Consider the following 16,634-nt stretch of genomic DNA (forward strand, 5'->3'; position numbering starts at 1 on the left):
GAAGCAGATCACAATCTGGGTCTTGTCCAGCTGGACCAGCAGAGCCCCACCCTCCCCCAGAGCTCCCCACATCACAGATATTCCTGATATTCAGCAACAGCTGAGCCCTGAGCCTGAAGCTAGTTTGACGAGACACTTACTGGTGGAGTTGCTGCGTGTCCTTTGGTGACAGGCTCTGGGAAGCAGGAAGTTACTACTGTGTGCTTCTAGTTTTCCAGACTTTTCTCGAGAGGAAGTTGTAGAAGCTTCCTGCAAAACAGTTCCCATCTTTTATTCAGGAAGTTAGTTAGAATAGAAAACATGCTTAGAAAACTGAGATTTTGACACTGGCCATGAAAGTACTTGTTGGGTTGTCTGTCTCCTCCACTAAGTGATAGGCTCTATGAGGGCAGGGATCTAGAATTACTGTCATTCATTAATTCATAGATACATTAATTCATTTAATAAAGAATATTGAATGAATAGATAGCACCTAAATATTGAACTAATGCCATAAATGTTGCATGATCATGTCAGCAACATGTCAGGTTCTTTGTTAGGCATTGGAGATACAGCTGTGAACAATATAGACAAGGACATTGATCATGGGGAAAGGGCATTTTAGCAAAGGAAGACCAACAGTAAACAGGCAAACGAAAAAACAAGAAAGATAGTTACAGAGAATGATAAGTGCTATGAAGAAAAGAACTGGAGAGGGGCGTGAATGGGGAGCCTGGGAAGCGTGTTCTAGAGGAGATGATCAAGTGCCATTGTTCCAACACAGAATAGGCACTTAGAAACATTCGTTGAATGAATGTTATGTAAATATTTCTTACATAACATTTCTTAATGTTGAACCATCCATGCATTCTTGAGAGTATTATGATTTCGTTATATTGCTGATTTCTTTCTGTGAAGATTTAATTTAGGACTTTAAAAATCAATATTCTTAAGTTAAATTTTGTTATCGTTCTGTTGTTCTTTTTCTACCTTGCCATATTGATCAAATATTCCTTGCTTCTTTTTTATACTAATAATTTGGGAACTCTCCCATTGTATTGAGTCTATAAGCAGTATACAGTTTACTGGGGTTCATTTCTCTATCAGGGTCAATAATACCTCTTCCTCAGGTAAGATGAGAATTAGAGACAACTTTCAGTCTTCCTTCTCCTCACCCTGGGACTTTAGGGACAGAGGATAGAGGGACAGGGGGAGAGAGGTTGATAATGAAGATGCTGGTATTATTTTACTTCTCTTCCCAGAACTGTTTTCTATATTGTTTTTCTATTTCATAACTGTATTAGCCACAATGATCTTGACTTAATTCTTGAATTATGTTGGTTTCATTACTCACTACCTTAATCCTTAATAGTGTGTGTGTGTTTTCTTTCAGGAAAGCTGTGCAGATGGAAAGTTTTCTGGATGTTTCATGTCTGAGAATGTCTTTCTGTGGTGGTCACACTTGCACGATTCGCTGACTGTGGAATCTTTGGGTATCGGCTGTTCGATCTGGAAACTACAGCTGGCTCAAATGTTACCTGGGATTTAGTGTTCCAAGATAGAGGTTTGTTAGGGGCACCTGCCACCATTTTCTAATTGGCATGACTGCCTTTATTGGAAACCAGGTTTGGCAGTGCCTGGTTAATTTCATGTGCCAGGTGTGCACAGACTTCCAGCAGCTGGTGCATTTCTCATAGCAGAAGAAAGGTCTACTGTTGCCTCCCTCTATGTGCCGATGACCCGCCCTGCCCTCCAGCCACTGGCACTGTGAGCTGGTAGGTACTAGCGGGTTCTGCTGGCAGCTGTCTCACTCATTTGCCAGGCTTTTCCCTCTGGTGTGCTCAATGGAAGGCTAATGAGCCCTTCCCTCAATCCAATCTCACCTGCACTAAGTCATGCAGAAAGTTCTCACGGGTTCCAGAATGTGGTTGGCCCTTTCCATGGCTTCCTGTTCTGACATGCATTTTTCCCTATTCTTATGTATTTTTTGAATTTTCATAGAAATTTCTAAGGCGTGGGGGGGTGGGGTAAGTTAATAAATTGTGCTCTGTAGCCATCTGGAGCCAGAAGTCCACTCATAGCCTTTTTTCTTTTTAAAACTGTATCCAGTTCTGACACAAGGGGATCCTGCAAGAAACCACATAGCAATTCCCTTTATTTCTTGTACACGTCAATGTTTAAAATCAGAGACTTGATCTTCCTACGCACTCATTTTCCTTTTCAGCAGCAGATGGCGCTATATTAACCTGAGTAAAATTATCTTCTCTAACCAGTAAACTAGGGAATTTATTTATTTATTTATTTTTTTGGTGAGGAAGACTAGCCCTGAGCTAACATCTGTTGCCAATCTTCCTCCTTTTGCTGAGGAAGATTGGCCTTGAGCTAACATCCATGTCCATCTTCCTCTATCTTGTATGTGAGATGCCAGCCCAGCATGGCTTGATGAGCGGTGCCTAGGTCCACTCCTGGGATTCAACCTGTGAACCCTGGGTCACCGAAGCAGATCGTGTGAACTTAACCACTGTGCCACCGGGCCAGCCCCACCAGGAAATTTTTAAAAGGAGAGAGAACTGGGATTATATAGAAAGTGGTTTAGTTCAGTTGAATTCCTGAGACTCTATATTTCTAGAACTTAGCATAATGACTGGTTATTTGAATAATTGCTTCATAAATAGAATATTCAAAAGATATTTCTTAACTAACTAAATAGCTTCTCAAGGTCATGTCCTGATTCTAATGTTAAGACTTCCCTCTGGCATTATTCCCACTTCTTCATGGTCTCCAGTGAGACTATGGAAGAAAATAATAAAATGTGATTTCAGTAGCTCCTCAGGGTTCACTCAAAATAGGGGAGCCTAGTAAAACAGCCAGTATGTCTACTTGTCCAAAGTGAAGCCTTTGCAAAATACCTTTGAAATGTGTATTTTCCCCCAAATATCTAGTAAGGTGAAGATAAATAAGTAAAAGTAAATGATGTGTACACAAAACGTGGAATACTAAGCATCTTTAAAAACAATGTTGATAAAGAGTTTTTGTGATACAGATATACCTGTATTACCATGGTAAGTAAAAAAAAATGTTATGATATGAATAGAGTCTTACTACAATCATGTAAAACAGGCATAGAGAAAGCACTAGAAATAAATACACCAACAGTAACATTCATTCATTCAACAAACATTTATTAAGCACTTACTATGTACCAGGTGCTATTCCAAGTACTAAGAATATGGCAGCAGACAAAACAGACAAGGTCGTGCTCTCATGAATCGGCAGGAGCATGTCTGGGTGATGGGATTTATGTATTTTTTTTTTTTTACAACTTTCTATATTTTTCATATTTTCTACAATGAGCGTGTATTACTTTTACAATCAGACCAGAAACAAATGACTAATCTTACATTTCAATTGTCACATTAGTAGACTTAAGACAAAATATATTTATTGTTTAATTTCTTTCTTTTAATCCTCTTTATAAAGCTCCCCATCCAAAACATGATTTGGAAATTGCTTGGCAAGTAGGCCAATTGATGGCAGGAGAATCATAGAAAGTGAAGCCTTTTTTTGGTCCAGATTACCTGGAAATGGTTAATGACACGTTCAGAAGAGGGAATCTTAAAAGACCTTATCCAAAAGAGATTAAACCGGGCAGATCAACCGTGTGGCCCCTCCATTCTCTGCATCTCAGGGCTCAGCCTTCTCTTGCCAGGGGACCAGGAGCAGCCATCTCCCAGTGCACATGGCAGTCCTGGAGCCTCTTCTGCATTCACAGGCTCTAGGATGAGTCCTCCTCCACAACTCTATGTCCTCCTATCAAAACCGCCTCAGACGTAGACAACAGGTGCTTGGTCCCTTCCCTCTGCCGTGTAGCCAGTCTCTGGACTAATTAGAGGCTCCAATAACTCGCCTCTAGCCAGGCAGCAGTCAAGCTCTTGGATAGTTGTGTAAAATTGGTGTGTTTCACTTTGACATGGCTGTGGAGTGAGTGCTCACTGGATGGCTACTACAGGGAAGAGTAGAAATGTACTACTATGAACCGAAGATGAGATCTAAGTAGTAATTTTCTGTCAGACATGTAAAAAAACTACTTGGCTCCTAAAAGCTCCTGAAATAGAGTCAATGCAAAAGTTTTGTGGACCTTCCGTTTCCTGGACACCAACAAGAACCCAGTACTCATCCAAGTTCTGGGATCATTTCAAGGCATTGTTCTTTCTTTTTAATTCACAAAACTCGGAGCTTAATGTTTTTTTTCGCCAGAAATACACAGTGGGATAGAGCGGATAGAGGGTCATGAGACCAGCAGCATTAAATCACTTATGACCCTGGGCTTGTCACTTAATTCTTTGGGTTCATCTTCCTTCTTTGTAGGCTGAGGAGGTGAACTTAACAACGTCTATAATCACTTTCAGCTCGATGCTTTTCAACATAACTGATGATTGTATTTAAAGAGCTAAAGGGCTACTGTCCTCTCCAAAATGATCACCAGTCAGAAGATCATTCACAAGAACAAAATATCTTCCCTCAGCTCCCAGGGGAGCCTGGTCACTCTCGGGCAAGGACGTCCTGGGTGGAGTGGTTTCTCATCAAAGGAGTCTCTGTGGGAGCCCTGTGAACGTTTGCACAGTACGGCTCCCTCGCCAGCACAGACAGAGCTCTTCTGTTCCTGCTCCCAAGGTGGGGCTGCTCTCGAAGCTGAGGATGTGTCACCAGGGCCAGGGGCTGGCAAAGCCATCTCCAGACACTCTTCCCCTTGTTCTCACGAGAGACTGGCTACGGGCAGCAGTTCTGTGGGTGGTGGGCCCTGGGTGGCAATCCCTACTTTGGTCAGTCCCCCTGGTGACTGAGGGGGGGGAGTGGAAAAACCCCCTGATGCCCGTGTAATCAAGGAGTGAACCCAGAATGAAGATGCAGAGTTCTGGGGCATCGTGTCCTACAAACAAGATTTTCTGGAGCCTAAACTCCTCAAGGGTTAGAAGGCTCCGTTGCTCTCTTAGAAATGTTCATTTTGTATATGGGCCTCTGACGTTGCTGACAGAAGCTTGATGCTTCTGTAGTTTGCTGACTGCATTCCTCTTAAATACAAGCCTTTCCATTTTCTCTTTGAACTGAGATGCTATAGCTGCTCTGGTCTAAGGGAACCATAAAATATAATTCAACTGTCCTTCTGATCAAGGCTGGTTTCCTGTGGTTGGATTGATCATGCAGCAACAGGCTTTGATCTTTAAGTCATGAGGATAAACAAGTGGCCCCAGCAGATTGGTTCTGGGATGGCCACATGGTCATGTGGGATGTCGAGGCCACAAGCCACCTGATATGGAGAGGAAGACAGGGAACCAGAAACCTAGGGGTCTTTCTCAAGTCCTCCTTCTTCTCCAGTGGTCCCTACATGACCACGGTCACCAAGTCCTTGTAATTCTACCTTCTCAAATTTCCCCAACACATCCATTCTCACTGCGTATGCCTTAGTTCATAGTATTCTTTTTAGACTAGGCTATTATAATGGCGTAGGGGGTCTAGGAAAAGTTGTGCGTTTTTAAAAATATTTTTAACAGATGGTCTGGGACAACTGTATATCCACATGTAAAAGAATGAAGTTGGACTCTTTCCACACACCTCACACAAAAATTGATTCAAATTGAATCATAAACCTACATGTAAGAGCTAAAACTATAAAACTCTTAGAAGAAAATATAGGAGTAAATTTTCATGACTTTGGTTAGGGAAAGACTCCTTACATATGACACCAAAAGCACAAGTGACAAAAAAAAATGTAGATAAATGGGCTTCATTAAAATTAAAAACTTTTGTGCTTCGAAGGACACCATCAACAAAGTGAAAAGATAACCCATAGGATGGAAGAAAATATTTTCAAATCATATATCTGATAAGGGATTTGTAACAAGAATATATAAAGAACTCTTACAACTCAATAATAGAAAGACAGATAATCCAATTTTTTAAATGGAAAAGGATCTGAATAGATATCTTCCCAAAGAAGATATACAAGAAGCCAAGAAGCTCATGAAAAGATATTCAACATCATTAGCCATCAAGGAAATGCAAATCAAAACCACAATGAGATACCACTTCACACTGGCTAGGATGGCTATGATCATACCCACTTAACAGCAACTAATATAAGGAGGATGTGGAAAATTGGAACCTTCATACATTGCTGGCAGAAATGTAAAATGGTGCAGATGCTGTGGAAAACAGCTTGGCAGTTCTTCAAAAAGTTAAACATAGAGTTACCATATGATCCAGCAATTCCATTCCTAGGTATATACTCAAGAGAAATGAAAACACATATCCACATGAAAACTTGCAAACAAATGTGCAAAGCAGTATTATTCATTATAGCCAAAAAGTAGAAACAACCCACGTGTCCATCAACTGAGAAATAGATGGATAAAATGTGGTGTATTAATACAATGGAATATTATTTGGCAATAAAAAGAAATGCAGTATTAATACATGCTATAATATGGATGACCCTTGAAAACATTATACTTGGTGAAAAAAGCCAGTCACAAAAGACCACATATTATAATATTCCATTTATATTAACTGTCCAGAATAGGCAAATCTATAGAGACAGCAAGTAGATTAGTGGATGATTAGGGATGGGCAGGAGTTGGAGATAGAATGGGGACTGACTGCAAATGGCTATGAGGTTTCTCTTTGGGGTGATGAAAATGTTCTAAAATCAGATAGTGGTGATGGTCACACAATGATGTAAATATACGAAAGACATTTGAAAGTACACTTTAAATGAGTGAATTGTATGGTATGTGAGCTATATTTTAATAAAACCATTTAAAAGGAAATATTCATTCATTCATTCATAATTTCCCTGCCCCCAATCTTTTCTCCTGCCAACATACTTTTGTAAAAATGCAGATGCTACTCATGAGATTTCTTGATTAAATCTCTGATGGACCCATCTCTGATGGATTTAAGATCAAATCCAAACTCCCTGGCATGTCGTTAAAGGTCCTTCCTCCTCTGAAACTACCCAGGCTGATTCAAGCCTCCCTTGTACCCAGTTAGTCACACTTTCTCCCAATGGACTCTGTGTGCACTGTCCTGTCTATGTAGCTACCCATCCTTGCTTCTCTTCTTTCTTCAAGAATCAATTTACGTTTGTAGTGATGTTTTCATGCCAAATAGCTGCCTCCTGAAAAAAAAAAATGGACTCCCTCTGCCAGTCAGAGCCAAGGATACCTCAAAAGTAGAATGGTGTTGAGATGGTGTCTACAGTTGTTTTAATATCTGATAGGACCAGACCTTCGTTACTTTTCTTCCAAACTATTCTTACATGTCTGTTTTCCAAATACATTATAGAATTACGTTGTCTTTTTAAAAAATTATTCCTCTTACTAATTTTGGGAGAGCATCCCTAAATTCAAAAACAACTGTAGGGAATATCACTTTTTAAAAGATTGGATATTTTCCCCCAAAACAGGGTCTGTATTTCTACTTATTTAATAGAAACGCACCTCAGTGGGGATTTTATCGTATTAGGTTCAGTGGGATTTTTGGAAGAATTAAATTAAATTAAATATGCAAAGTACCTGGTTAGATGGTCAGCAAGAACCTTAAGAGTTTAATCAGTCACCAAGTAGTGCCAATCTATTTCCCAAATATTCCTCAACTCCATCACTTCCTTTTCATAGCCTAGAAATTTATTACAGAAAATAACTGGACAAAATACACAAAGATGTGTGTCAAAGATGTTCACCATCACATTGTTTGTAATAGAAAACGTGGGGGGAAATGCTCAATGACAAGGAAGTTATTGAAGATGTTATGACAGGTGACTTCTGTTTCTGATGGTATAATGAACTTGTTACTTTGGTCTTTCTCTTAAAAACAAGTAAAAGTGTTGAATGGGATGTAAATGTATCAGTGAAACAGCAAATGAGTAAGGAATTCTTGGAGGCCAAAAAGTAAATGAAGGCTGCAGCACAACTTTCCCAAAGGGAAGCAGAGCCCACAAGCTGGCTGTTCCCCGGAGACCATTTTATGAACTGGCTGAACTTGAACTTCATCTTCTATAGCTTTATGGGATGAAAGGAGTAGAAGGGAAGTCCTGGTTTCTTCTCAAGACAAGGGGCATAACAGAACACTCCTCTTGAATAGAGAGAGCCCCAAAGGATTACGTCCTCATTTTAAATGTGAACTGGAAATAAATCCATCCCACCTTCAGGAACTGCAGGAAAATGGTCTGGAAATGACCCTGAATGGAAGGGGGGAAATCCTTCTTGATTTGCTGGTGGTTAATAATTACCATATGGCCCCCATGAGAGTTGGCAACCCTAATTCATACCACATTAATGTCTTGAAAAACTTCTAAACTAGAATTTAGTTTAAAATGGTTCCAGTCTGGTGGTGCCCCAACCACTTGGCAGAAGCAAATTTGAATCTTCTCTGGAGGAACCAGCTTTGACCTAGGTCACAAAGATTCCTACAGAAAAAGTTATGGGACTTATGAGTTTGCAGAGAAAAAAGTAAAAAAAACAAAAACGATAAAACACACATTGGAATAAGGCACTATGAGAGAGAACCAGAAGGAGCAATACACACCAAAAGCAGACCTAAAAGTACTTCAAATTGTGGAAATAGCAGACACATAATACAAAAAAAATATATTTAATAATTTAAAGAAATAAGAGAAATGACTGAAAAATTTGAGGAGTGAGTAACTATGAAAGTTTCCAAGCATATTTGAAAAAGAAAAAATAAATAATAAAATTATAAATATTAAAAAGTAAATACATGGATTGAATAGTGGATTAAATTGCACTGAAGAGAGGACAAGAGAATTGAAATACAGGTCTGAAAATAATACCCAGAAGGCAACAAAAATAGATGGAAAATATGAAAGAGAGGTTAAGAAGCATTAAGCTGGAATGAAAAAGCCTAATCTAATCAGAGTTCCAGAAAGAGGGAATAGAAATAATCACAAAGATACATACTGCATGTGATAATGTCTAAAGATTTTCCAGCCCTGATGAAAGACATCAATCCACAGATTAATGAAACCCAACAAATCCCAAATAAGATGCAAATGCATACTGAGACAGCTCCTAGTGAAACTACAGAACATCAAAACATATGGAAGATCTTGAAGCAGCCACAGAGAAGACAGACCATCTTCAAATGAGCAACAATTAAACTTAAAGCTTATGTCTCAACTGCAATTGTGTAAGTCAAACGAGAGTGAATTAATTTAATGTGGCAAGAGAAAATAACTATCACATAGAATTGTATGCCAGCTAAAATATCTTTAAAGAATGAGTAAAATGAAGGCCTTTTCAGATAGAGAACCTGAGGGAGTTTGCCACCAGCATATCCTAACTAAAATTTAAAAAATTAAAAAATTAAAAAAAAAAAAGATTTTTAAGAGGAAGAGGAACGATCTCAGATTGAAGGCCTGTGATACAAAGAATGTCAATAACAAGAAAAGTAGATATTAGAATAAACCTAAACAAAAATGACTGTGTGAAATAATAAGAATACCTTGTGGTTTTACAAATAAAAATAGAGCTCAATTATCTGAAAATAATAGGATATAAGCCAGGATATAGTACTATTGGAGTGAAAATATTCAATGGTTTTTGTATTGTTCAGAGGGAGAGTAAAAATAAAAATTGATAAATTTTACACTTTAAAAACCTGAATGTGCATGCCAAAATTTCTGGAGTAACCATAAAATAGCAGAAATAGAGTTATAAACAGAACCAATAGAGAAGCAGAAAAGCAATAAGAAACTATAATCAAGAAAAGACAAGAAAAAAACAGAAAAAAACAAAAGTAGAAGAAAAATTAAAAATGAAATAATTTTACACACGTGTGTGCATAATTGAAGAGTCTGTATGTATGATTCAGCTAAAAGACAAGGATTGTCAGGATGGATTTGCTTTTTTAAAAAAAATTTTAGACACTTTATTTTTTAAAATAAGAACTTTATTTTTTCAGAGCCGTTTTAGGTTTATAACAAAATTGAGAGGGAGGTACAGAGATTTCCTATACATCCTCTGCCCCCACACATGCATAGCTTCTCCCATTATCAACATCATTCACCAGCATTTTATATTTTTTACCAAGGATGAACCTATATTGACACATCATAATCACCCAAAGTCCATACTTTACCTTAGGGTTCACTCTTGGTGTTGTACATTCTATTTGCATCTTTATTCATGAGAGATATTGGTCTGCAGTTTTCTTGTCTTGTAACGTCTTTGTCTAGTTTCGGTATTAGGTTAATGCTGGCCTCATAGAATGAGTTAGAAAGCATTCCCTCTGCTTCTATTCTCTGAAAGAGATTGTAGAGAATTGGTAAAATTTCTTCCTTAAATGTTTGGTAGAATTCACCAGTGAAGCCATCGGAGCCTGGTGTTTTTTATTTTGGAAGGTTATTAATCGTTGATTAGATTTCTTTAATAAATATAGGCCTATTTAGATCATCTATTTCTTCCTGTGTGAGTTTTGGAAAATTGTGTCTTTCAAAACATTGGTCCATTTCATCTAGGTTATCAAATTTGTGAGAATAGAGTTGTTCACAGTATTGCTTATTCCTTTAATATTCATGGGATCTATACTGGTATCCCCTCTTTCATTTCTGATATTGGTAATTCTCTCTTTTTTTCTTAGTTAGCCTGTCTAGAGGCTTATCAATTTTATTATCTTTTCAAAGAACCAGCTTTTGGTTTCATTGATTTACTCTATTGAGTCTCTGTTTTCAATTTCCTTGATTTCTGCTCTAATTCTTATTATTTCTTTTCTTCTGCTTACTTTGAATTTAATTTGCCTTTCTTTTTCTAATTTCCTAAGGTGAAAACTTAAACTATTGATTTTAGATCTTTTTTTCTAATATATGTAATGTTATAAATTTCCCTCTAAGCACTGCTTTTGCTGCATCCCACAAATTTTGATAAGTTGTGTTTTCATTTTTATTTACTTCAAAATATTTTTTAATTCCTTCTTTGACTCCTGTGCTATTTAGGAGTTTGTTGTTTAATCTCCACAGATTTTGAGATTTTCCAGTTATCTTTCTGTTTCTGATTTCTAGTTTATTTCTATTGTGGTCTGAAAGTAGACATTATATGTTTTCTATTCTTTTGAATTTGTTAAGTTTTACAGCCACAAATGTGGTCTATCTTGGTGACTGTTCCACATGAGCTTGAGAAAAATGTGTATTCTGCTGCTGTTGGATGAGTAGTGTGCAGATATCAATTATATCCAGTTGACTGATGTGTTGTTTAGTTTGCCTTTGTCCTTACTGGTTTTCTGCCTGCTGGATCTACCCATTTCTGAAAGAGGGGTATTAAAGTCTCCAACTATAATAGTAGATTCATCTATTTTTTCTTGCAGTCCTATCAGTTTTTGCCTCACGCAGTTTCATGCTGTTGTTATGGTTTTACTTTTTATATCCAACTATAAACCACTGAAGAATGCTACATCTAAAATGTAGGAGTAGAAAAAGTTTTAAAAAGTAAAAATTCTCTATATATGTATTTATATATATACACACCTATGTGTGTACTTGAAAACAAAAGAATAAAAACTAGATAGATTTTAGATAGACAGACAGATAGATAAATAGATATAGATAAATCAGACTAAACTAATCAAAATAAAGCTGATGCTACTTTATGGACAAAGTAGATTTAAACAAAAAGAATAAGGTACAGTTACTATCATAATGATAACTGCTTTAAATCACGAAGAAAATATAACAAGTCTAAGCTTGGTTGTACCTTGCAATATAACCTCAAAATATTGACTTAACTATAAGGAAAATCTAGCATAAGATTTTTAACCTATTCCCTAAGAAATTGTTAGATCAAGCAGATAAAAATCAGTAAGTATATAGAATACTTACACAATAAAATTAAAAGTAGCAGAATATAATTTCTCCTCAAACAAAATATTTACAAAAATAATCATATACAAGGTCATTGAACAATTCTCAACAATTTCAATGAACTGGAATAATACATATCACATTTTCTGACTACAACACAATTAACTATAAAGCATTAAAATAAGATAACTGGAGAGAGAGAAAACAGATGAGTTGTTGCCAGAGGTTAGGGGTGGTGGCGTGAGGGTGGAGTGTGTGACTGTAAAGAGGCAGCATTAGGGACATTTTTGTGGTGAGAGAGCAGTTCTGTATCTTGACTGAGATGGTGGTTACACAAATCTACACATATGATAAAATAGCATAGAACTATACATACATTGTACTCATGTCAAATTTCTAATTTTGGTGTTGTACTATAGTTATGTAAGATGTAACCATGGGAAAACTGGGTGAAGGGTCCACTATCTGTACTGTCTTTGCAACTTCCTGTGAATCTATAATTATTTCAAAATAAAAGGTTTTTTAAAAGATTAACTGGAAAATACTCATATGTCCAAAAATTAAGAAACACACATAAATAACACACGGGTCAAAGAAGAAATTATATTGGAAATGTAGAACTGAATGATAATGAAAATCTAGACATCAAATCTTGTGAAATGCAGCTAAAGATAATGCAATACTTATAGGAGAAGTTATAATCTTAAATGCTTATATTAAAAAAGATAACAGTTGAAAATAATTAATGAGCTAATCATCATAGAAAGTAGAAAAGAGACAAAATAAAGATAAGAACAAAATTTATGAAATAAAAATAAAGATATAATAGAGGGATTGACAAAATTAAAAGTTGGTTCTGTGAAAATATTTTAAAATACTGATTAAATTTCAGCAAGATTAATCAAGAAAAAAAAGAGAGAAAACACAAATAATGAGGAATAAAAAGGGGACATAATTACAGATGCAGTAAAGATTAAAAAGATAAGAGGATATTATAAACAACTTTATAGAATAAACTTGAACAATTAGATAAAATGAAAAAAATAAACTACACAATCAACTCAAGAAAAGCTAGGAAACCTTCATAGGCCTGTAAAAGTTAAGAAACCGAGTAGTTTTAAATCTTCCTACAAGGAAAAGACTGGTGCCAGATGGTTTTAACAATAAGTTCTACAAATGATTCAAGAAATAAATAATTACAAACATAGACAACATATTCCAGAGTTAGATAATGGAGGAATCACACTTCACATTTTATAAGGCTAGCAAATTTAGATTCTTGACAAGGGAAAAAAACCTCGATATCAGTAAAAGAGAGAAGCAAAGAAATTTTGATATCAGCATAAAGTTAGCATAATCTTGGAACCAGGACAAGCAAGGAAATTATAGAGCAATCACACTCATAAACATACAAATAATAAATAAAATAGTAGCCAACTGAATCCAGAGATCCAAAGAATTGTTTCACATTGGAAAATGAATTAAATAATTTACCACTTTAACAGACTAAAGAAGAAAAATTATCACAAAAGTTTACATAACATATGAATTCATTGTATATGCCAGTCTGGAAAAGGCAAAACTATACAGACAGAGAACAGAGCAGTGGTTGTTGGGGATTGGGATGAAGAGATGGTTGGACTAGAAAGAGGCAGTATAAGCGAATTTTTGGAAGTGATAGAACTGTTCTGTATCCTGATTGTGGTGGCGGTTTCATGAACCGACATATGTCTTAAAACTCAGGACCATACATCAAAAAACAAAAAGTTATTTTTTACAGCAAGCTATTTTAAAAATTTAAAAAAATTGAAAGGCAAGGATTTTTAGAAGAAACAACACTATCATTATTCATGGATGCTATACTTATCTATGTAATAACAAAATGAAATATATAGATAAAATATTAGATTTTATAAGAGTTTGCAAGATGTTGAATATAATACCAATGTACAAAAACAAATTGCAGCTCTGCTTCTGGGAAGATGGAGTAGACATAATCTTCCCTACTCCAACCACCAAGTACAACTAAAAACCCTGGACATTATATATAAAACAAAAGTAAGACTTTAAAAGACTTTAAAAGGGAAGAAGACAGACCAGGTAGAAACCTTGGGACCAAAGAAACAACAAAATGGTGAGTTCTTTGGAAATTCTTTTTGCTTTATATATCCGGAATTGTCCCCAAAGAAGCCAGCAACCTGGAATTGCCGGCGGGTGCAGACAAAAAAAGTCTCAACAAAAGCTTGCCTTCTCTCTCTAGCCAAAGGACCAAGAAAGGAGCAGCTTAGCAAGATAGAAAACTTTAGACAATAACTGCCCTACTCCACCAAAGAAAAATCGTGGCCCTGTCTCCACCCAAGCCAGCAACGGCTGAATGAGAACCCAGACTTCCACCCTTGCCATTCTGTAATGACGTGCTACAACCTCTCTGCCAGGGTAGTGTCAGAGAAGGCCAAGTAGAGTGCTGGGACTTGGACCCTGCCATCTGGTAAAGAGAAGTCTTTACCCACAGAAGGAGTGGAGACCACGTGGAGAGCTGTAAATGACATCTCTGTCCAGCAGTAATGAGAAGCCCTTCACCTTGGATGTCAATGAGGACCATGTGGGGGACCTGGACTTCTGCCTTGACCTGGCAGTAATGAGGTGATGACCCCTTCCCTTCCCCTGCAGGAATAGTGTCAAAGACAGCTAAAATGGAAAGATTCAGAGTCTCATAACATAATACAAAAATGTCCAGGATTCATTTGAAAATCATTCACTATATTAAAAAAGTGGAAAAAAATCAATAGGTGCCAACACCAAGATGAAAAAAAATATTAGAATTATCTGACAAAGATTTTAAAGCAGCCATCATAAAATGTTTCAATAAGCAATTATAAACATGCTTGAAACAAATGAAAAAATGGAAAGTCTCAGCAAAGAAATAGGAGATATAAAGAACCAGTGGAAATTTTAAAACTGAAAAATATAACTACTAAAATAAAAAATAAAAAAAAAAACAACAAAGGATTGGCTCAGGGGACAGAGAAAAGAATCAATGAATTAGAAGATGGTGCAATAGAAATTACCCAATCTGAACAAAAGAGAGAAAAACAGACCAGAAAAAAAATGAGCAAAGCCTCAGGGACCTGTGGAACTATAACAAAAGATCTAACATTTGTGTCATCAGGGTTAAAGAAGAGAAAAAAGAGGGCGGGGCTGAAAAAGTAGTCAAAGAAATAATGGCTAAACACTGCCCAAATTTGGCAAAAGATATAAATCTACAGATTCAAGAAGCTGAGCAATCCTCTAACAGCATAAATCCAAAGAAATTCACATCAAGACTTTTCATAATTAAACTTCTGAAAGCTAAAGTCTTAATAATCTTAAAAACGAGAAAACAAAATGACACATTACCTATAAAGTAAAACTAATTCAGATGACAGCAGATTTCTTCTCCGAAAGAGGCCAGAAAGAAGTGGCACATTTTTCAAGTAATGGAAGGAAAACTCAACTCAGAATTCTTTATCTAGCAAAAATATCCTTCAAAAACAAAAGGTAAATCAAGACATTCTGAAGTAAAGGAAAACTAAGAGAATTTGTCACCAGCAGACCTACCCTGAAAGGACAACTAAAGGAATTTCTCTAAACAAATGGGAAACAATAAAAGAAGGAATCTTGGAACATCAGGAAGGAAGAAAGAACACAGTAAGCAAAATATGGGTAAATATAATAGACTTTCTTTCTCCTCTTGTGTTTTCTCAATTATATTTGATGGTTGAAGCAAAAATGCTAACACTGTTATATGGTTCCAAATGTATGCAGAAAAAATATTTAAGACAATTATGTTATAAACAAGAGAGGGTAAAGGAACATAAAGAAAGGTAAGTTTTCTACAGAAAAGAAAAAGAGAAAACAAAAAATAAAATGGCAAACAAGTTCTAACATATTAAAAACTATGTTAAATATAAATGGTCTAAATACACCAATTAAAAGACAGAGATTGGCAGAGTAGATTAAAAAACATGATCCAACTATATTCCATCTACAAGAAACTCAATTCAAATATGATAATACAGGCAGATTGGAAAAGATATATGATGCAAACGCTAATCAAAAGGAAGCAGGAATGGTTACATTAATATCATACAAAGTAGAGTTCAGAGCAAAGGCTATGACCAGAGAAAGAGGATCATCAAGAAGCAATCCTACGTGTTTGTGCACCAAACAACAGAGCTTCAAAATATGTGAAGAAAAACTGAGAGAACTGACAAGAAATGTAAATAAATCCACAGTTATAGCTGGAGGTTCAATACCCTCTCTCAACAATTATAGAATAACTAGACAGAAATCAGCATGGATATAGAGGAAATCAACAACATTCTCAACCAACAGAATCTAATCAACATTTATAGAACCAACAGCAGCATATACATTCTTGCCAAGTGCTCACAGAGATATACCAAGATAGACCATATCCTGGGCCATAAACCAAACTTCAATAAATTTGAAAGAATTGAAATCATTCAGAGTATGTTTTCCTATCACAATAAAATGAAACTAGAAATCAATAATGAAGGATAATAGGAAAACTTCTAAACACATGGAAACTAAACAACACATTTCTAAATAGTCCATAGGTCACAAAAGAAGTCTCAAGGGAAACAAAAAAAACACACTGAACTAAATGAAATTTAAAATAAAACATATCAAAATTTATAACATAGCTAAAGCAATACTGAGAGTAAAATGTATAGCACTAAACGCATACATTAGAGAAATCAATAATCTAAACTTCTACCTC

The 16,634-nt window shown here is 36.1% G+C and overlaps 1 protein-coding gene across 6 annotated transcripts in view; it reads right to left on the bottom strand.

Annotated features, from left to right (window-relative positions):
* IL16 (interleukin 16) overlaps nt 1–16,634 on the bottom strand; it is a 111,339-nt gene that overhangs the window by 47,227 nt on the left and 47,478 nt on the right. For 5 of the 6 annotated variants that reach the window (XM_087429037.1, XM_087429038.1, XM_087429036.1 and 2 more), the window contains exon 3: nt 141–249. In XM_087429037.1, coding sequence (XP_087285163.1) covers nt 141–249 — 109 coding nt within the window. Of the gene's footprint in view, nt 1–140; nt 250–10,137; nt 10,301–16,634 lie in introns of all 6 variants that reach the window. The other variant, XM_087429039.1, reaches the window with a different exon arrangement.

Source organism: Ceratotherium simum, chromosome 3 (assembly GCF_057802395.1).
Source record: "Ceratotherium simum simum isolate JZ-2026a chromosome 3, ASM5780239v1, whole genome shotgun sequence".
Lineage (NCBI taxonomy): Eukaryota > Metazoa > Chordata > Mammalia > Perissodactyla > Rhinocerotidae > Ceratotherium > Ceratotherium simum.